At 40.1% G+C, this 22,189-nt stretch overlaps 2 protein-coding genes across 7 annotated transcripts in view; both read right to left on the bottom strand.

Moving 5' to 3' along the window:
• LOC138612545 (copine-8-like) overlaps positions 1 to 9,078 on the bottom strand; it is a 76,179-nt gene extending 67,101 nt beyond the window's left edge. Inside the window, exon 1 of the mRNA XM_069685863.1 lies at positions 8,996 to 9,078. Coding sequence (XP_069541964.1) covers positions 8,996 to 9,078 — 83 coding nt within the window. The remainder of the gene's footprint in view (positions 1 to 8,995) is intronic.
• A 9,949-nt stretch (positions 9,079 to 19,027) lies between these two features.
• kif21a (kinesin family member 21A) overlaps positions 19,028 to 22,189 on the bottom strand; it is a 70,257-nt gene continuing 67,095 nt past the window's right edge. For all 6 annotated transcript variants that reach the window (XM_069685650.1, XM_069685648.1, XM_069685649.1 and 3 more), the window contains one exon: positions 19,028 to 22,173. In XM_069685650.1, the coding sequence (XP_069541751.1) occupies positions 22,083 to 22,173 (91 nt within the window). In that variant the 3' untranslated portion in view covers positions 19,028 to 22,082. The remainder of the gene's footprint in view (positions 22,174 to 22,189) is intronic.

Genomic DNA, 22,189 nt, shown 5'->3' on the forward strand with positions numbered 1-22,189 from the left:
GCTGCATGTGTGACGTCCACGGTTGGCTCCGGTTGTAACTCTTGATTTTCCTGGCTGACGGTCGCTTTGCTTTTCAGACTGTTTGCTTCATCTGAGCGTCGAGTTTGTTTCTTTTTCTTTGTATTTTCACTTCTTGTTGAAGTTGTATCTGTAGTCATCCATCTGTTCTTTGTTTGTTCAGCCATAGTAGATTACTGTTTACTCGCAACACTTGCAGAGACCTGAAAAGAAGCCGCTTAGCTCCGCCTACCCTCTCTGGCAGACCAACCACTGCTGGGTGATGGAAAACGCGTCACTAACTGGGCGCCGATTGGGATTTTTTTTCGCGAACGTCACGACAGACACCCAGTCTGTAATACTGCAAATGCAAAGGCATTCATCAGTGGGCCATCGGCTCGATCACCATGTGTTACCTCATTCAGCGTGTTTTAATGAACAATCGAGTACACAAGTCCAACGTGCCTTTCTTCGAATGTTCAAGCATTACCAACGTGCTCCCGTGATAAGCAAGGTCTGCTTCACAAATCTTGCAGGCGATCCTTTTCTTTGCAGCGTTAAGGGTTAAATGCTCCCAGATTTTAGAAGGTGTTGCATTGACCAACGCCATTTTGCTATGTTTTGTCTACCTGTCGCTTCCTGGTCGCTGTTTTGCATGCTCAACTCTCAGCAGAGATTGTACGGATGGGAGACGGCTCACCCCTCAGCAAACTGAGCTCAGGAAATCGTTATGTCTGCGCACAGCATGAAAAACACGCACAACGACGTAACCAACAAATTAGTAACGATTTGATTCATTGGCAGCTACTTTTGTCATCAATATTTGTCAACTTATCGTTGCACCTCTACTACACATCGCTGCTTTTCAACAATTAATTCTAGCTCTTTGCAGGTTAGTCCTTTTTCTGTGTTCCAGCTAATAATAGAAAGCAATTATTTAAAAAGCACATTTTGAAGCAAACTTCCTCAAACAGATAACAAAGTTACATAGTGGATGTTAACTATAAAGCTTTACAAATTACAATAAATGCTGGACCCCAGAAATTCTGATATTCTGCTCGGTGGAAAGGCATCAAACACCACCAATCAGCAGAATGTCTTCAAATGTGTCCACGACAATCAGAGAGATGAAGGAGCGCGGTTATGCAAAAGATGAAAGCAGAGGAACAGAGGGGGCACGGGGTGAGATGGTTAGTAATGTGATGGAGCCACACGTGCCCTCTGAGGTTACCAGGCGAAGCTACGGTGGCTGGCTGGTGTCTTAATTAGGCCAAATGACTCCTTCAAAAACTCATTAATGCAGCCACTCAGCATGACCCCACGCTGGGCCTCCTGCGGTTTGGACCCGCCACATGAGACCCACCTGATCTGTGGGTTTTATGCTCTTTTTGAATGAAATGGTGGAGGATTTGTAAAACTGGGAACGGCTCAAATTAAAGCAACACTGGAGATAGAAGAGGTGGGGAAACATGAAGCCAACAGATAGAGTCTATCGAGTGAGAATAAATGAAACAATAGGTATAAAAAAAAACAAGAATAATGACCCAGTCGAAAGGTGATAAATTGCATAAACAGCTGTACCTGGAGGAATCGCTGCAGCTCATTATAAACACTGCACACAGCCTCAGAGCAACTCGCTGCTCTGAATTTAATCAGCATCGTGACAAAACTGTCTTTTTAATCATCGTGTTTATGATGATGACTCAACCATTAACTTAAAGCAGCTATCTAAGAACCTCAGGGACAAATAGGTTAAAGAAAACTCTTCAAAAAATGTTAAATGCACAACTGGGAAGGTTTTTATAACCACATAAATACCATAAATAAATATTTCTGCTTAGGAACTTAGAACTCTGTAATTTCTGCTTAATGATACTGATACATGTGGTATCGTTGCTATGGCAATATACAACCACTTCTAAGTCTTACATGCATATTATACTGTTGTCTGTTACAATAAAGCTGCAGTAGGTAACTAACTTTTTGTCATATTTGCTCAAACTGTCACTTTAAACATGCAGTAGAACATAAGAGGGATAATCTTTGAAAAAAACCATGTTCCTCTGGCTCCTCCGACTGCTCCTAAAGGCATTTGTAAGAATCCAACGATCCCGAAACACAACAACCAATCAGAGCCGAGCAGTCTCTCAGGCTGCTGTCAATCACACGCTGCGCAGCACCACTACTCCGCGCATGCTCACACTACTTTCTTCAGTGTGCGCAGCGTCAGCCAGCTTGTGTCCACAAAGGCTAAAAAACAACCACCGGGAATAGAAAAACTGCCCATCCATCCACTGCTAACTAGGCTTACACTACAAAGACGTTAAACCGAAGGAGAAAAAAGAGGAAAAGGCAAGCTAAAAAGAAAGAGTTGGACCGAGACTTTGGAGCCGCAGACAGTTCTGCTCGACAGGTAATTAGTGCAGCTTAATTTCTGCTCTAATTGTTTTCAAAAAATGTCTCCACATTGTTAAGATGTCTGCGGTTACTGTGATGTTACGTTGGTGTTGCAGTCGTGCTAACGTTAGCTTGTTCCCGCTGCTGCTTCTGTTTAGAGTTGTTTCATGGCAGAGTGGCTGAAAATATAGTTCTGTGTGCCGGTGCTCTCGCGGCTAAATGATCAGTGTGTTACTGCTTAGTTGGCCCTTATGTTTTTTGCACAGTCTCTGTTAGCAAACTAAGTGCTGCTGGTTTTGCTAAATAGAATTAGCTGTAGATTACTGTTCACAGCAAAAACACTGATTTCCGCTGGTTTGATGTGTATCTGCTTCGACAGTGTTGGTGGTGTAATACAACGCCTGCGGTTGTTGTCATTTCACGTTTTTACCGGTGTGTCCGCCATTGTATATCTGGCTGCTTCAGTTGCCGTGGTTACTAGCCTTCGCGCGCATGACAGCCTCCTCAGCGGGGGGGGGGGGGCTTTGGAGGCAGGACCGAGCGCTCTCTTCTCCATCTCACCTACTGCAGCTTTAATCTTCGATGTTCTTAAGTCAGAATCTGTGTCTAATTACACATTATTATACAGGAAGTTTTGATCATGCATGATTAGCTAATAATGAATCTCTCCTGACACAGCAGCACCGCTGCATCACTTAATATCATATTTACCTGTAAACACCTTCAAAGAGCTGCCAATCAGCAGCTAGCACTCAGGTAGGGCACTCAGATTTACATGCATTAGGTTACTGCTTTGCAAGTTGTTTACTACTTCGGTTTTTAATGATCCCCTTCAGAAAAAATAGCCCAAAAAAATATATGTTGTTTTTGTTTGCCTTTATTGGACAGGACAGCAGTAAGAGACAGGAAATGTGGGGAGTAGAGAGCGAGGGAAGACATGCACCAAATGATCAGCAGACCGGGAGTCGAACCTGTGATTAATACGACGAGGACTGTAGCCTCTGCACACGGGGCGCCCGCTCTACCAACTGAGCTAAACCAGCGCCCCCAGAGGAGCATGAATTTTGATGCAAATTGCAGCAATTGGATGCCAGGTTATTACCTGGATTTCTCCTATGAGCGGTGTGTCAAAGCTACTGCTGGTCTTCTAACTGTGTTGTTAAGTGAGATAAATCAGCAAGACCGAACCATAAAAACACTCCATTTTTATTACGTGCACACGCACCTTTCCCTCTCACTTCAACAGAGTCTTCCCCTAATGTCTCCCCTGCTACTCGTTCCCCTTTAACGCCCCCATTGGGCAAATGTACCACACAGTTTGAAAACCTTGGGTGTAAGATATCTTAATAAGTCTTGGAGCAGCCGTACTCTGGGTGGTATTCAATTGGAAGATGAGGTTACATAGTTGGCAGAACGCAGCACCATTGGGACTCATCAGGCATCAGACGGAGAGACCACAGCGGTCAGCACCAAAGGCGACACTAGCAGGGTAAACCTTATAAGCCGGAACAGGAGACGTGACAAAGGAAACAGATGGATAGATTAAAGATTTTCAACATAAACTATAAAAGGATAAATACAAAACTCTCCAGTGGAAACAGAAATAGAAAAATCTGTCTGAGATTGTGACCATTTATCTACTTCAATGTAGTGCTGAGAATATTGGTCAATTCATCAATTACCAAAAGGCCAAATGTCTCTGAATGAAAGTCTCAGCAGTCTGTCAACGTGTGACGACATGAAGGATGCAGAATATGGATATTTAAGTGTGATACAGATAACAGATGATTACCTGCTTCTCAAGGCGCATGCCAAAGACCAAATTGTTACAATGCTGCATTTTGCCTCAAGTTTGGTTTCACGGCAGCTTTTACCAGAGGACCAAATGAAAGCAAGGAAACTGCTCTCTGATTGGTCAGAATGTCCACGTGAGAAAACTCCCTGAAGTAAACAAAGAGAGAGAGAGCACACACTCCTCAATCACACTCAACACGATCACAGACTTTTTTTTTACATTTAATCAACATTGTTTCACAGATCGATCAGATTCATACTCCTTTAGTTTTTCACTGAACAGTTTGAATATCTCCGTGTTCTTGTGCGTTTCCACAGGCATTTGTGAAAATGTTACTGTGCGTTCACACCAAACGCGAAGTGAATATTTGCCTCACGTTACTTGCACGAGTTTGACCACCGGATAAAAATTTGCGTTTAAATAACGGGCAAATATTCGTCCTTCACTTCCAGAATGGAGGAGAGGAAGCGGGGCTTATCTCCATGGTTACCAACGGCGTCAGGAGAATCTCGATGTTGATAGGCTTTCGCTACACCACGTGACATGAATTCAAGTTCAATTTTTTTAACTCCTGCGAATTTGCGCCATGCCGCCCGACACACATTTGCAACTACTCGCGTCATTGCATTGACTTTGTATGGAATCTCACCGAAGACACAGTGAGGTCGGCGTATATATTTCTACTAGAGCCCTCACCTTGTCATGTGTCACCGTGTCATCAACATCCATTAACAACCCACAATGCACTGTGTTTTGGTTTACTTCCTATATTAGGTCCTACTTTAAGCCTGTTGTTGTTGTCACCTGAATCGAACCGGACCGTGGATAGTTTGTAAATCTTTTCTGGCGGACCACGGTCCGGTGGTTTGGTCCGCACCAGAGTTCGAATGCTCGTTCTCAACTGTCCATACGAACCGGACTTTCAGAGTTTAGTCCGAAAGTCTGGACCAAAGCAGTCAGGTCCAAATGCACGCTTAGAAAGGCTTAGATGTCATGAGCAAAGATGGATGATTTAATATTTTATAGCTCTTGGAACCTTTGCAGAACATGTATTGAAATTTGCAAAGTTATGTTTCAAACGGCGACATGTTGACCCTGTATGGTTAACAATGAAGCGTGCTCTGCAAGACACATTTCTTATTTACTCAAGTATCTTTTTCTGCACTTTGGCGCATAAAAAAAGAAGTAATCATATCGGTGCTAATCAGACACCATGTCTCATAATTAATTCAAACAATAATCACGATATAAATCTTGAATTATTAATAAATGCAGCCTATTCTTCAGCGTGCAAAGGTTATTTAACAATCACGTCCTTTTCTTATAATTGCGGCGACGTTGGCTGTTTGTGCTCAGAACTGAAACACCAGAAACGTGCACACAAGATTCCTTCTCTGCTCCAACGACTCTGTCTGTCTCTTTCTTCACTTTCCTCGTGGAAAGTGCAACATCGGCTGTGACACATCGACCGGCCTCTCAGCAGGTCAGCGTCCGGCTTCAATACAGCCACATCACAACACGTCAATTCTTCGACGGGATACACTTCCTACCTTTTGTGTCCAAAGGTTACGGCTATCTCTCCGCTGTGGACCACTCAGATCAGATGACAGCCACACGGTTGTGAACAGCGACATTTCTGTGCAGAAACATTCTCAGCGCCCCTTCAAAGGCCTGCATGCTCGCTGTTTACCTTCCACACATGACGCTAAACTCCATCTGTGTTTGTGTGTGTTTGTGTGTGTGCATCATCAAGGCTGCTTGATGAGGAGTGATAGGCACTCATCAGTCAAACGGCCGGGTAGCAGCAGACTGGAGGATTTTCTTCTCACTGATGCACAATATTGGACTTGAGTTAATCAATCTGTCAGTTCTCCTGCTTGACGACACCCGTGATGAGAGCGGCGATGGTTTGGATTTATTGAGTGAAGGAGGGCTTTCACTGAAGGATGGGATCTATCTAGACTGAATGCTTCAGTAGATTTACAGACGCACAAAATGGGAAAATCACACCCCCACCAGCTCAGGGCTGTAGCACTTATAAAAACAGTGATCCATCGCTGTTTGGGGGTTTAAAAACAATCATATTAAACAGTTTATTAAAGGTGTGTCTGTCAAGTGGTAGAAACTATACTACTCAATGTATCATAGGGAGGAAAGCTCAACAGCACTGGTACGAAGGACAAATGTTGCAACTAGGCGTGCAGTCAGTGCACAAAACGATAACTGGAGCAACAGAAAATAAATCAAACTATTTGTATAACTAAGTATTTTTTTATGCCAAAGATTGCAAACACGTAATCGCTCCAACTTGCAGAATTTCCAAGTTGCCTGCTTTTCTGAGTCATACATTATATTGAACTGAATATATTTCAGTTTGTTTGACAAATGAAGACGTTTGAAGACGTGGGTCTGAGCTGCAGAATGTCTTGATAAGCTTTTTTCAGTGTTTTCTGATGTTTTATACGTCAAACATTTATCTATAAATCAGAAAACATCTGCCAGTTGATAACTCAAATCATCGTTTTCTGCTCGGAAGCAAAGAACATAAAGTCTGCATCACCTGTGACCACAGACCACGATGATGTCACAGTGTACTGACACACACTGGAGTTCACTTCTATATCATAAAAACAAGACAGAGCAAAACAACTTTTGAGAGCTCCATTTGACATTTTTCTATATTGTTGTTGTTATTTATTATTGCACAGTAAAGTCGGGGAAGGTGCAGGAGATAATATCTTTTTCAGAGACCAGAATGTGCTGTCTTTTAGTCCCTAGTTTGGGGTCATCCTACAAATACTCAGAATCCTACATTTCCCATAATGCACATTACCAGCGTCTTTTATAAGACCCTCACTGTCTGGTAAACACTTGTGCCTTTTTAGACTCCTCACTTCAGGTGTGTAACACAGGCTTTTTGTTATACCTAAGACACCTCTATGGCTAGAAAACAATTCTTCTCAGACTAACAAAGCTCCTCCAGAGCCACTGAAGCCCTCACGCCTCTGTTTGCAAAGGCTGAGTAACTCTCAACACAACAGGTGTAAAATCCTTTAAGAGGCTCTTTGAGAAACTCACTTTCCAGATCTGATGATCCACCTCACTCGAGTTATCACTTCTCATTTAACAGGCAGCCAGCATCTTCAGGAAAAACAACACTATCTAGTCTCATCCACAGAGGAGATGAGACATCTCTCAATGAGACATTTTCCACAATACAACGGAGGCGTTTGTGTGCTGCTCACAGAATTAAAAGCATGAAACATAGCATGTCTTTTTTCAAACAATGTCTGTTACTGTACAGACGTCCCATGAAACATTTGGAGATACAATGAAATATCTTTGACAATTTTCCAGAGTAATTGCACCATTGTTTCTGCAGACAGGATTTTACAAGCCATGCAATCTGCAAGGCTGGCTATTGCTAAGGGTGTGTGAGAAAGAAATTCTGGGACTTTTCAGTCTCTTACAAGGCTCCAAAAGAAAACTGCACATCGTCGCTACTCCACAACTTTACATAGTCACACTCCTGTCTTTCCGGAGAGGTGACTTTAATATGTTTGCCCCTCACAGGTCACTTGTTAGCTGTGTTTCATCTCCTCCTGAGACACCGACTGAAACCACACACAGCTTAAAGGTCCTATGACTCAAAAGTCCTTTACAAGCATTAAAGAAATGTTGCTGCAGATTGTCACAACACTGCCCGGCCGTCCTAGGTGTTCTTATGCTCAGTCACATGGGTTGGACGAGCGTAAACATTGGCTCTAGCAGGATTTATATTACGCCTAAATACCTCAACATTTATACTATATATAATGAAGTTATACTGTGTTTTAATCATGACAATACTTAAGGAGTTACTGGTGCTTTTGAAGATTAATTCATTAGTGGAATCATCAATAAGTCTACAACAAGAAATCCATCCAGGTACATTTTTATAATCTTTAATTATCTCAATTTTCAAGCAAAAAATATCTGAAATCTCGTCCCAGTTTTACATAACTGACACTTTGCAGCCTTTTCCTGTGTAATATGACATTTAAGCTCTATGCATGCCAAGATAGACAGATAGCTAGATAGACAGAAAATACATGCAGTTACATCATTAAGCCGTGCTTAGGAGTGACAACCATAGGTGACTTGCAGCATCCTGAAATGTCACCCTCCCTCGCACCCCCTTATCTCCATCTAGAGAGATATATCCTTCTACTATTCAGGAAGGATTAGGAAAGGATGGTGCTTCAACAGTAAAGCTGCTCAAATCTGCACTACACACACTGTCCATGCATGCTAAACCCCAAGAAAGAAATATGCATTTGTGAAATATCCATTACCAGGCACTAAAAGTGGCTATTTGCTGGGATGAAAGCCTCAATTCCCACAGCTCTGCACGTGGCAGCTGTATCAGAGCTCAGAGATTTGACAGTAGAGTAAAGACATGTCAACTCTGACCTCCATCTGGCCATCATCCAAAGGCAAACTGCTGCCAACCGACGCACAAAATCAGCTGCATTTCCCTCCAAGTACCAACACAAGACCCCATATCATCATTCAACTTGCACAGCTGTAGTTCAAATAAAAAACTGCATGCATTTTAGGCTCAAATCAATGATAATTAACTGGGGTTTTTTTGAGCGCGAAAGGAGTTGCGGTGCGTTTACTCTCCACTTCATCCATCCATAGTAGGGACTCCCTGTTGTGTCAAATACCAGACTATTTCTAATAATAGTCACACAGATAAACACGTCCTTTTGTATGTCTAACAGCAGCAGAGTGTGTGGAAAACCAGCAGTAGTTTGTACTCACCTACAAGAAACCGTGAGTTCAACTTTGGTGGCAGGTATCGCAGCGGTGAAAGGGTCTGCGTCCCCGATGCACGCCATATTCATCGAGCTCCTGCTTGGTCGATCACAAATCGCCCCGTATCCAGCGCCTTAACGGCGGCATGAGAGGAACCAAAAAGAGGAGAAAACGGGGGTGAATAAACAGGAAGCCTTGCAAAGAGAAGACAACAAGCCGTTTGTTATCTGGAAGCGCAAAAAGCACCGGTGAGAGAAAACGCGGACGCGGAGCTGCAGCGCGCTGGAGTCGCGTCTCTGTGCGCCTCGGTGCTCCGGAGGAGAGAGGACAGTGTAAAGGGGAGGGAGCACACACATGCCGAGACAACACACACACACACACACACACACACTCACACAAACAAACCAAGAGGCATTCACACACACACACACACAAACCAAGAGGCATTCACACAAAGTGGGAGGGTACAGTATACAACGGCTTATTAGAACCAAACGACCTGACAAATAAAGCATACTTTTAATTGTCTCTTTAGAAATTAGTTCGAGTTCGAAAACCTCACAGAAGGGCTCTCAAGTTGAAAGACAAATATTTCTGATAACTTGCCCAGTTGACGAATTTGAATTAGTCATATAATGTTTATCGGGTGGCAAAAATATTTTAATGAATGTACATGATGTTCATTTCCGTATGAGAACTGTAAGCTCGTTAACACACCAATCTGAGAAAAACGACTGCGTAGCATCTGAGCAGCAAGTGAATGCAGATAGCATACACTCGCTATTAGCATACATTCTGAGGTAACCAAAAGATATCCGCGCAGTTGGAAAAAAGATGTTTAAATACTTACATTTTCTGACAGTATTTTCTTACCATGTGAAGAAAAACATATTTCGTAAAACAAGACTTTAAAACGGTGTTCCAAGTTGAGGCCTGGTTTTCCCATCCAGGAAGCGGGCCGCCATTTTTGTTTTGATTGAAACGGAAGTACATCTTAACAAAGATGTTTATTATTAAATTTATATATATATATATATATATATATATATATATATATATATATATATATATATATATATATATATATATATATATATGTATTTTATAATATAGTTTCAAAAAGACTGATATTTTTTTCTAAAAAAACCTGTACAACATTAATTGTTGAAAAAATAAAAACCTTGTGGGGTTTTTTTTAAATATATTAGTTAATGGCCACTTAGAATAACTGATACTTATTGCTGTAAATTAATAATAGCATTCATTAGTGTTGATATGTTAGCATCTTATTTAGTTACATGGGCCCACCAAACATTTTTTTAACTAATGCTTTGAGGTTAACAATGACACCATAAATGTAACATGCTGGTATTTAGCAGGTACAAGGAATGTTTAGGCTATTATCTTATTTTAGCATATAGGCATATTGCTAATATCTGTTTAACAATTTGTCTTAATGAGCCCTAGTATTGTTTTATGCATTATCTGTTCTGTGAAAAAAGAGGTTTTCTCATGGCCTAACAGAAGAAAGACAACAACATAGATATCGATATGTCTGTAATAGGACTATATAAGCCCAATAATATCGGCTGACTCATATATATTTCAGGCTGTAACAATAAATACTACCTTCACTAATATATTGCAGCCTAAATATATTGGGGTAAACCTGGTGTGTGTGTCTGTAGTGTCTGTAAGTCAGTATCTTTACAAGTGATAAAACTAGTATGTGCAAGTTTTGAGTAACAAAGGATGAGGATAACAGAGGACGGTCTTGAGCAAACTGAGGAGACACTGTATTTAAAGTTCAACAAGTAAACTTTAACCAAATATCACCGAGAGCTCTTTGAATGGTTGATAAGGTTGTTAATCAATGAACTCATTATTTTAAAACTCACATTTAGGATGGTTTTAGATCAACAAGTTCCAAATGTTCCCCTTTTCTTTTTAAATGAAACTTTGTTGTGTTGCCTGTTAACTCAGCAGGATATGAAGGGTGAAGAAGCTGTGTTGCTGCAATTCAATTATCTCTTTTCCCAGCAGCAGTTTGACAATTACTGTTGAAAAAATTAGCTATTTTTGTTAATTGTTTGCACTAATGTTTTGAGCTCCTCTGATCATGTGGATGAGGTTGAATTATCCAAAAGCTAATTTTCCCAACAACCAGCATTTAAAATATTAAGATCACTGAGAAGGAAAATAGCAATAATAAATGAAAGATGGCTTTTACCGTCATCATAATAATAATTATCATTGACAGGAAAGCCAACTGAGTTTTCCATGTGGGTGGGGAAATTGTTATGTGAAGTTTGGAGTATAATTGGAAAGTGTACTTTTTTCAAGAAACTAACAACTTTTTTGAAATGATTAAAGCCGTGCAGTGTCTTAAAATAAGACTGTAAAACAAAGCCAGCTGGCAGGGCATCAACTAAACATAAAGCAGAAGTAATTGTGTAAAGGGGTATTGTGTAGTGAGCAGGATGTTATAGCGAAATGGAATCCATTCATAATTGTGATTGGACAGAAAAGTGTCTCACTGAAGCCAGACGACAGAGACCATCTGAGCAAAACAAACTAAATCAACCAGCCCAGCATGAAACCGGGGGCTAAAATGGGAATATGTGTGTCAGCTCCAGTTAGACTGAAGGAACAGACAGGGAGTTCCTTCTGCAGGTCAAACACCTGTTCCATTTTCCATAGAAAGAGGTGATATGGATTTCACTGATTCAAAATGTAGCTCCTCTTATTGCCCTAAACAGCAGTAGTACTTACAACCTTTTATCACATTTTCCTTTACTGGTTGTTTTAGTTGGATACATTTGAGAGGGCTAAGAGGTAAAATTACTCTGTATTAGCCGACCACAAAACAGAGATGCTACAGCCGTGCTATCAGCTCAGGGAGGCTGTACTTAGACAAAGTTATGCTTTACGCTAAATGCGATATCAGCCTGCGAAGGTGCTTACAATAACAATACTACATGCCAATGTTACAATATAGCAAGTGTGTTAGAATGCTTATATCTACGGATTACCTTAAACAAAACAGCTAAACGTATTGGGATTGTCATAGTTCTTGAACCAAATTGCTGAATGAATTCATGTTTTGGTCATTGATTGTATAAAAGAAGTGGATGTCACCAATTGGAGTTTGCCATTTGTTTCTTTTGTCGCCAGAAGTGACCATATTTGGACAAGAGGGCGGATACTTATTCATGTCATGATTGGGAATTGTAAATAACAAGGTAGCCACGCACTAAAGAAAATCGAATTATTCTATCAATTCACCCAATTTGGGAGCTTTTTCCATCTCTAAAATCAAATTTAAAAAATGTATTGGCATAATGTAATTTGTATGTAATAAAATGATGTATAAAATATATGCTCCATGGCCAAAAGTGTGTGGACATCCAAAGAAAATATGTGGACACATTAAAAATGCAGGAATTCCAAAAGCATGTCATTAATCTGCCTCTATAAGAGCTACATCACGCCTCCTCATCCTGTAGTGAATGCTTTTGTCACAGAGCTGCGTGACATGGACCACAATCTTTCAGCACATTAGTATTTCACTCACTATTTCACCCATTCTTCTCTGAGTCACTTCTTAGATGAAAGAACTGAATGTGACTTCCACAATTTCTGTGTAATTTTCTGGCTAAAATGATGTCTACTTACACTCCAGCCCTCTCATCTCTACCTGAATTCAGCACCTGGCAATTTGACAGATAAGAAGAACCACAAGATGATCCGACTTCCATTTGCCACAAAGACGTCAGGAAAGGAATAAGAACTGAAGGACAAGATAAATTCAGTACATTTTTTTCCTGGTGCCCACATCATGCACTCTTATCCCTCTTTGAGACTTTTATTTCAGGTAAAACACAGAGAGGATGAGAATCAAGGGTGTTGGAAACAACTTGTACTTGCAGCAAGAGAGAAAGAAGATTTGAAATTCCACTCAAGTGCGAAAACAGTCAGTTTCACACATTTAATTACTGTTTTTGCAGATTGCAGTTGTTGACAAGTAGACAGTGTTCTCAATTAGGTGTGTTGGGCTCTTAAGAAACAAAAGTTTATAATTCTCATTTGCATATAAACACCTTTCATGTGTGATTCTAGAAAAACAACCGCAGCTATATAAGCTACTGAACTGTCAAGGAGCATTGCTAACAAGCTGGAACTGTAGAACTTTGCCAACAATCAGTACAGTAAGACATCTGGCACATCATTGAACCTCTGTTTATAATATCATGTGTAAGATTTAAAAATGGTGGAATAGTAAAACAAGATAGATTTTTTATTAATATTTATTCAAGGTTCTCTATGTTGTTCGGTTAAACCTGATTTTAACTATGCTAGCGGCGTAACCCTAGGGTTAGCACTATGGTTGATCAGTTGGTCTTCCATTTATGTCAAGTATGAAATATCTTAACAATCTCTGAACCTATTGACATGAAATGTACTACACATATCCATTTATCTCTGAGGATTAACCCTCATACCTTTGCTGACCCATTGACTTTTCCTCTTGTGCCATCATCAGGTCAAACCTTTCATTTAGCCTGTAAAGTATCTGAAGACGTACCATTTGGACTGGCACAAAATTGGATTCAGACACTCATGGTTGCCGGATGGTGTATTTATGATCTGCCTATTCGTTTAGCACTCACCAGGACTGGGTTTTAAATGAAATTACGCAACCACTTTTGATTGGATAGCCATGAAATTTGGTACAGACCTTCATTTCCCCCTCAAGAGTAATTGCATCAACTTTGGTGATCCCTTGCCTTTGATCTATGATAAATTTCACGGTTTTCACATGGTTGCCATTTCCGTCTGACGTCACCCAAAGGGTGGGAAGCTCAATGCTGTCATAGTGTTGTGGTATTTAGCATCATTTTACAGTTTCACAATTGAATAGAAACTGAAAAGACATCTGACAGCGAACATCAAGAGGGACATTGGGCCATATTTCAAAGTACAGCAGGATATTTGATAACCAGCAGGCTACCTTTAGCCTGTGCTTGTGTTAGCATTCAATCATTTCCTAGCATTGTGTAAGCAAGAAATGTACATCTTTCATATTGTGTCATGTAACAGTATCTAAGTAATATATTAGCTTTAAGCCACCTCCTAGTTAACAGCAATATTAGCTTGTTAGTTGCTTAACGCTGACGTTATCTTCCGTGGCTAATGCGCTATAAAATCTATGTTTTAAATGTGTTAAAATACCCATAACTCTACAGAAAACACCTGGCTCTTTGTTTGTCAAATCTCGTGTTTTTTGTTTTTTTTTGCTAACCATAAAATCTCGTGTAAGTGCATGTAAACATCCTAATTTTAGCATTTAGCTCGAAGCACTAAAGTGCCTCAGCCTACAGCATTACAGAGCTGCTAGCATAAATGAAAATTGTCAGTCTTGATTCAATCTGTTTTGTCCTGCTGGGAGCAATGACTCTGTGTTTTATGAGGAGTATAAATTATCCCAGCCCTCACTCAGTGCAAGTGCAGTATTAGCTTCATACAGGAGCTGAGGGATGGATCCAGATGAAGTATCCAATTTGATCAGTTGTAATAAGTCAGCAGCTAGTGATTCAGAGAAGGCTTTGTACAACTCCTTGATGTAGTTGCTTGACAAATGAGATATTGGGGACTTGGTTTATCACAAGTTGTACTTCCTCAATAGTAACTTTATATTCTTCTTTGGCAATCCTTAAAGGGTATAAAATCATTATCAATCAATAATTCCAAACTTACACTTTAATCAAGAAAGGATTGAAAAACTGTCTGGCTCTCTGGCTGTAAAACTATGCATTTCTGTCAGGTTTTTCATGATTCATTGATTGGACTTTATTTCATGTAATTGGTTATAACCTCAGAAATTGTAAAATAGTCTTTGCTTTGAACTGTCGGTGTATCTGAGGGGACAGAATTGTATTGTATTCACGCCTCAGTGCCTCGAATAGATTTCAAATGATCAGAGCTCTGACTGCTCCTAATAACTGTCTCCTCAATCTCCCCTTCTCTTGATTTGCCAGAGAGAGACAAAGTCCTGCTGTGATATACGTATGTACAGTTTTTCTAATATATATATACTAGTGGATCATTTATTACAATCTCATGCTATGCAGCTGAGAATTTTTCAAACTCACAGATCTTTTATAATCCAGCTAAAATCAAGGAAAACATTTGGAAAATTTGATCTAATGGTGTCAAAATGCTTTATAGTATTAGAGTTGCATTTAATTTACTATTTTCCTAATAGACTGATGTCTTGTTTTGTCAGGGATATTTAATTCCCTGTCCTCACAAGATAAAGCTGCAAATTCTCACATTTCACAAGCTAAGACGATGAAATGTTTGACAAAAACGATTAATTTACTGTCATAGCTGCTACCACGACATATTTTGATTACTGAAAATATATAAATCCACTCATCTTTCCATCTACATACAGTTTTCTTCAGTAAGGTGAAGTTTGTTTTCAACAGGATCATGAGAAATAATTATAATAGATGATAATTAAAGCCAACAAAGCTTTAACTTTTGCAGCTGGTAACACAACAGAGGGCATGGCCTAAATGGCTTTTAGTCCCAAAACAGTCGTGACATGTTTATTTTAGTAGTACGTTAGTCCTAATTGAAGAGTTTGCTGCTACATTAATAGAAGTGAAAGGACCCTACCCTCTGTAAATACCACCTGCTGTTTAAAAGGGTCTTTCAAATCCACTTTGTGCTGAGGCGGGTCAAAATCTCTCTCTGAGGGATGGAGATACAGCAGCATGGAGTAAAAAATGTGCACATCTCTGCATCTTGTGAAACAGCTGGTCATGCTGTTTTTTAAATGAGGATTTATGGACTTACATCAAAGACGGAGGCTTCTGACCAAAGAACACATGTGATGTTAGAAAAAGTCAGCAAGAATGGCAGCACGGTGCTGGCTTTGTTAAACATGAAACACGTGTGTGTGTGTGTGTGTGTGTGTGTGTGTGTGCGTGTGTGCGTGTGTGTGTGTGTGTATAGTGAAGGTGATTTAAAGACCTGGTTAGCGTCAGTTAACTCTGTGGAAAATGTATAAAAGTAGATTCAACCTTTCATAACCTCAGTGACATCCACACGCACTCCACACAGCAACATTCACATCAGGCGGCCGGTGATTGCTTCTGCCTGTCAGACAGTCCTGCAGATTTATGACAGCAAACCCTGATGGCCTCCCGAGCGGTTCATTAGGTAACTGAACAAAGTGTCTGTATGAGTACCTTCACTGGTGTTAGACACTGTGGTACAGTGTAACCCCTAAGATGTTAATCAAGTGGGCCACTTTTATTTCAATTGATTATACAGTCTGTAGATGTTACCCCGATCTTATAAAACAAGGTAAAAAACAGGAAGAACCTCAGCAAGACTAACATACTGGATATTTATGATTAATGATAAAGTTTATCATACAATTTCTTTTGTTTTGCCTACACTGTATTGATATTTATTTTGCTTTATAACCTGTCTTTGTATGACTTTTCTGTTTGTTGTCTGTGTAAAGCACTTTATAACTTGGATCTTAAAAAGTGCCAAATAAATAAAGTACAGCATGACAATTTAGTTTTATAGGTATTATATTGTGTTGATACAGTAATTAAATCAGTACCGAGACTTAATTTATATTAAAAAAAAAGGTAACCAACCAATCAAAATCAAGAAGGGGCGGGACTTCAGGTATCAACTTTATCAACAACAATGGTGGAGGAAAAGCTAATCCCTCGTCTTTTTCGAGAGTACAATTTCCAGGTCTAGAGTTGCTGCTGATGGCAGGACACGACTCCTTTCCATCGTCTTTATATTTTTTACGCAAAATGGCCTTGAATAAAAGCAGATTTTAAGCATACAGAGCAACTTAACGGTCACTACCCAGGGAGGCGGAAGTGTCGCCAAACAACTTTCGTAACCTAGCAACAGTAAGCGCCGGTGAGAAACGCTCTGAAATTGAGGGTCGTGGCCGCTACCAGCGCAAAAAGCACTGGACACAGGGTCTAAAAGTCCTGCATTATAAATATTAAGTTGAATTAGTATTATAATCTTTATGATCAGCTAAATTACTTAACGTGTCAAATGTAAAAGTCTTGCTTCAACAGGGGAATACAACTCATTATATTAAACATTAATTTGGTGATTGTATAGACATTTGCCTCATCTTGATACAAAATCAGGACTGCAAACAAAAACATTCTTAATATTATGTCATTGATTTCAGCCACTGGGCCGGCTCTCAGTAAATGACTTCCCATATAAATAATGTAATGTATTACTGAACTTGGCTGCAGGGCTCACATCACTGAGGAAGTTAATTACTGTGATGGTGAAATATACTGGGCTATGGTAGTAGGCCTATGTTATGAGCTGCTGCTGCAGGGGAACATACATCACACAGGGGATGGTCTGATCAATACTAAAGTGATTAATGCTTATATTCAAACATCAGTCAGTTCTCATCGCCTTCTATTAAAAGTATTGATTGCACATATTTGTCAAACTGATCGCTTCAAAGATTCCCTGACAGAAAAAAAATAAGCTAGTTGATTTCTGCTCTTTAAAGGTGTTTAAAAGTAATCGTTGCAAGAACAAGTGTAATAGTTCAGAAATGTTACATTTGATTATTTTAATTTGGTTTATAAAAGTTCCTGTGGCTACTAATGGTGTCATATAATATAATATCTGACTATATTTTTGCTTCCTGCCTGCAATTGTGTCATTAAGGCTGGATTACTAACCAGACAAAGCCTCCAGGCCCTCAGGGGCTCCTGGCAGCTCCATATTCATCATGTCAGTTGCTCTGTAATTAAACTCCAAATTTGCTGCTAAAATTCAGCACTAACACAGATTATCAAATATAATGATCTGCTCTTCTAGAGGTGCCTCCGTGTCAAATTTTACATGGTGTAAATTCAGCATGCTTGTTTCTGCCCTGCAGCCTCCCAGCAGGTTAATCTGGGGATGTCACGGGAGGCATCAAAAGCTTTTCTGCCGTTTCCCTTATTAGCCAAATGCATCAAATGTCAGTGACAGTATTTTTAGATGTTGACAGCTCTGACAAAACTTACACGGTCCCTGGTCAGCGCTGTGGGTGCTGCTACTGCCATCATGTGGTCGCACATCTTCAAACAGTATTTCACTCCTCTTTTACACCATCACTTGCTTTATGGAAAGTAGCTTCTCCTGCAGGAAAGAAACACTGCAAGAATAACATTTAGAAAAGCTCTGCTGGACAACTGCTTAAAAATATTAACATATTAGATTCTTCTCTGACTGCGAACAGATAAAGTAGCGTTAAGAAGCAACCTTTATCTCTGTCTCTATCTCTGTATTTAAAGGTTACAAGAAAAAATGGAGCCCAGACTTAAACTGGACAAATATAGAAACAGGTGCATTTGTGTTTAAAATATATTTTTTTCTCTGAAGGAAAAGTAAATGAAAGAAATGGGTCACCTTAACTGAAAATGAGGCTACTGTTATGTCTGGCTCTGACTCTAAGGACACTTAGTGCTCATTCTTTTATTGGCTTTCTCTTTGTTTCTAGCATGATAAAAATTACTGATAAAAAGGGACCAAAAAATAAAGACTACCCTTTATATTAAGCCCCCTATTTAGCATTTATACGGAAACGTTTTATTAAATTGTTCCTAGCACAACATTATGTTGTTGTGAGCAGATATAACCGTTTAGAAATGTACGCCTCAACATCAGTAACCCTGCAGGCACCCGTAAGTCGAGGCTTTTCAATGACAACATAGTGAAACACAACACCTGTCCATATTAAAGTATTTTAAAACATGTTTAATTGTTTCCAAGCTGCTTTTTATTATGTTAATCAGGCAGACCTAAGGTAGAAAGGTTTGCTAAAAGAAGACATTAAGGGCCTTCTTTTTTTATTTATGTCTTAAATAATAAATAGAAATGTAAATATTTGAAACTAACCTGCATATGTTTTTAGAGCAATAATACGTCTCTTAATTAATGATAGAACCAGGAAAAGAAAACACAGAGTTGGTCGTTTTTGACAGATGGCGTTTATTCTCACCAGGCATCTGACATTAGAATCGCTACAGAGTCCGCCACTTGGGAATGGCTTCTAAAACTCCAGAGAGGGGAGGGGGGGGACGCCGGGGATATGTGGAACAGGGACAGCATAACAAACAGAACAGAGAAAAGAAAAACTAAGTGTAGGCCACTAAACGAAACCTGCCAATCCGTCCACAGCTTTCATCCTGCTCGTCGAATCTGGTCCTCTCGGCTCTCGTGCGAGACTGCGTTCAGATCCGTGGTCCCACAAAGCTAACATTCAGTCAATTTATTTTAAATACATCGTTTACATACATTAGATATGTACTCAAATAATGCCTACAACTGCTGTTTCATCGAACATTCAAAAGTGACAGCACACAATCGCGACAGTTACATCAGGGAGACCGCGAGTGTCTCCAGGAAGGCCCCACAAGGATCAGAACTGGGAGACAGACGTCGGTTAGGCTCACAACACGGGCAGAGTCTGAAGGCCTCCTCTCCAAAGAAAACAAAAAGATACTATTACATTTATATACAAACACATTGCTCGGTACTGAGTGGACCTCACCCGGAGTCCATGACGAGAGAGCCCTCTTATAGGGTTGAAGAAGGTGAGCACACGACTTAGCAGCATGGGAGTTAGACGACATATCAGTAGTGAAGGTTCAGTGAGTGCTAACGTGAAGAGTGAACATACGTTTACACATACGGTGAAACATGGACAACAAGTGTAGAATATATCAAACGCTGAACCTGCTCACATTCACAAAGGATTAAGTGTTTCTCAAAGACTAATTGTGTCGGTTTTCACAAGTGCTCGAGAGTTACAGGAGTAGTTTGACATTTTCAGAAGTATTAGCTTTCTCGCAGAGAGTTGCAGTTAGCTTAGCTTAGCATTAAGACTGGAAGCAAGGGGAAACAGCTAGCCTGGTTCTAGCTGAAGGTGACAAAATCAGCACCTTCAAAGCTCACAAATTAACTCAACACATCTGGTTTGTTTAATCTATGCGTCAAGAAAGTGTAAAAATGGAGTCAGGAGAAGAGCTTACAGAGCCTGACCAGGAAATAGACCATTAAATCGGTGTGAAATAAGGACCTACCATTTTTTACGATTTAAGCTAATTTTGTCATCATATTGAGTGTTTTTTGATGAGTAAAATGTCATCTATTTAATAAGAACATATTCCACTTTAAATTACCATCAATTGATATGAACTAGGGGTGGGATGAAATATCGATATCGCAATATATCGTCCTTCCGAATGGTGCGATATACTTATCGTATCGCTGCCGCCAAATATCAATATTTTAATTTATTAAAAATTCTGCACTCTAAACAGATCTTCCTGCCAATTTGAGTCATCGCATCATTATTTATCTTGATTTATGTCAAAATCTGTGAAACTGACACCAAACTGCAGAAAATAAATTCATTAATTCTGGACTTCACGTTTTTAGGAGCATTTTGTGTTCTTCAGTTAATCAGATATCGTGATGTATCATTACATGATTGTCTTGCAATATATCAGTTATCGCAGAATCGCTGTATCATGATATTATCGTTATCCTGGGCCACGTATCGTGAGTTACCCTGCGATTCCCACCCCTAACATTAACATTGCAATACTTTTCTTATTAAAGAAAGTGCTTCAATAGTTAGAAAACCAAACATGTTGTTCTCCTGAGTCATAGATTAGATATCGCTCTGCTCTACATCTTGCTGCTAGAGAACAATTCCTCAATTTGTTGGTGTCATTTCAACCAGCTGACAGATTGCAACTGACATCATCCGAGTCTCAGCTCCACAGTTTACACCACTGCTACTTTTCACTGTGACGTCTCAACTGGGCTTTGGCTTTCTCAAAGGGTCTCTTTGTGACATCTGTGCAAAGAGAAGAGGACAGAAGCAGCCTGACTGTAAATGACACCAAATCATAGCAGCTTAGTTTTTATTCGTCCTTTTGGCTTCGCTCCCGAAAAAATGAAAATATAATGAATAAAATCCATATTTGGACAAATTCCACGATACCCATCTGTGTTGTCCTCATTGTAAAAATCACAGCATCACACCCTGTAAGACTTGTTGTTGTACAGTTTAAACGAACAGCAACAATTCTTGAGCTTAAGAGGCGCTGACGGTTGGACTAAATTTTTACAGCTATTTTCCCATTTTCAGTCCTCGTGCTGAGCTAAGCTAAGCTAACTGGCATACATGAGCTACTAAGAGCAAGAAAGCAAATGAGCATGTCTCTCAATATGTCAAACTTTCTCTGCAAGTGAAACTGCTACTGTAAAGTGTGTCTGTTCACGAGTGCAGTGCAGGACAGCAAAGACGACAAATTAGCACAATTTTGGTCGCTGATCTTAAAACAGCTGCATAAATTGAGGAGGGAGGAGCACAAAAGCAGGAGAGGGAAGTTGAGGGGAGCGATGATTTGTCTTAAACATGTACAGTAAAGCCACTTTTGTTACTTGTGGAGGGGAAAAGGAGCGCGGGGACATTGGTTCTGCTTCGAGTGCAGAGAAACAATCTCAACGATCCCAACAAACCAGAGAACAGGGTTTGGGAAGACCAGCTACCAACCCGTTAGCTCTGCCACATTTTTCTCCTCTCAAACTCAACTTCCTGTCTTTTTTAAATTTATCCTGGCACAGCGCTAAATGGAGCTTAGCAGCCGCCATGTTTTCTGTCTTGTTCAATTTCTAGTCATCACATCTGAAAACAACTTCTGATCATGATCCATGGTGACAAATCGTCTACAGCGCAAAAGAGAAAAAGATGCTGCAAAGAGCCGTTAATAATACAGAGAACTAAAACTGACTAGCACGTGTCTAAGAAAAGAAGTAGTGTGCTAGTTTCGGTAAAGATGAAATTACTTTCCTGTTGGCTCAGTCACAAAGGTTACATGGCGTGGAAGGTAAGTGTTTCAGGAGTCAGCATTGGGCTTTAGAAGTTAGGGGTCAAAGTGCAGGGTTGCAGCATCAAAAGATGCCGTTAGTGTCCTTCCAGAGTCAAACCCAGCAGGTGGCGCTGTGTTCAGTTACTGGCCACCTCGTCCGCATTGTCAGCCACCTCTAAGGTGCTGTCTATTCCTCCACGTGCACGCCAGATCTTCACGGTACGGTCACTGGATGACAGGAACA

Source organism: Semicossyphus pulcher, unplaced genomic scaffold (genome assembly GCF_022749685.1).
Source record: "Semicossyphus pulcher isolate SPU_LCO1_2020_fin unplaced genomic scaffold, fSemPul1.0.p SCAF_8, whole genome shotgun sequence".
Classification (NCBI taxonomy): Eukaryota; Metazoa; Chordata; class Actinopteri; order Labriformes; family Labridae; genus Semicossyphus; species Semicossyphus pulcher.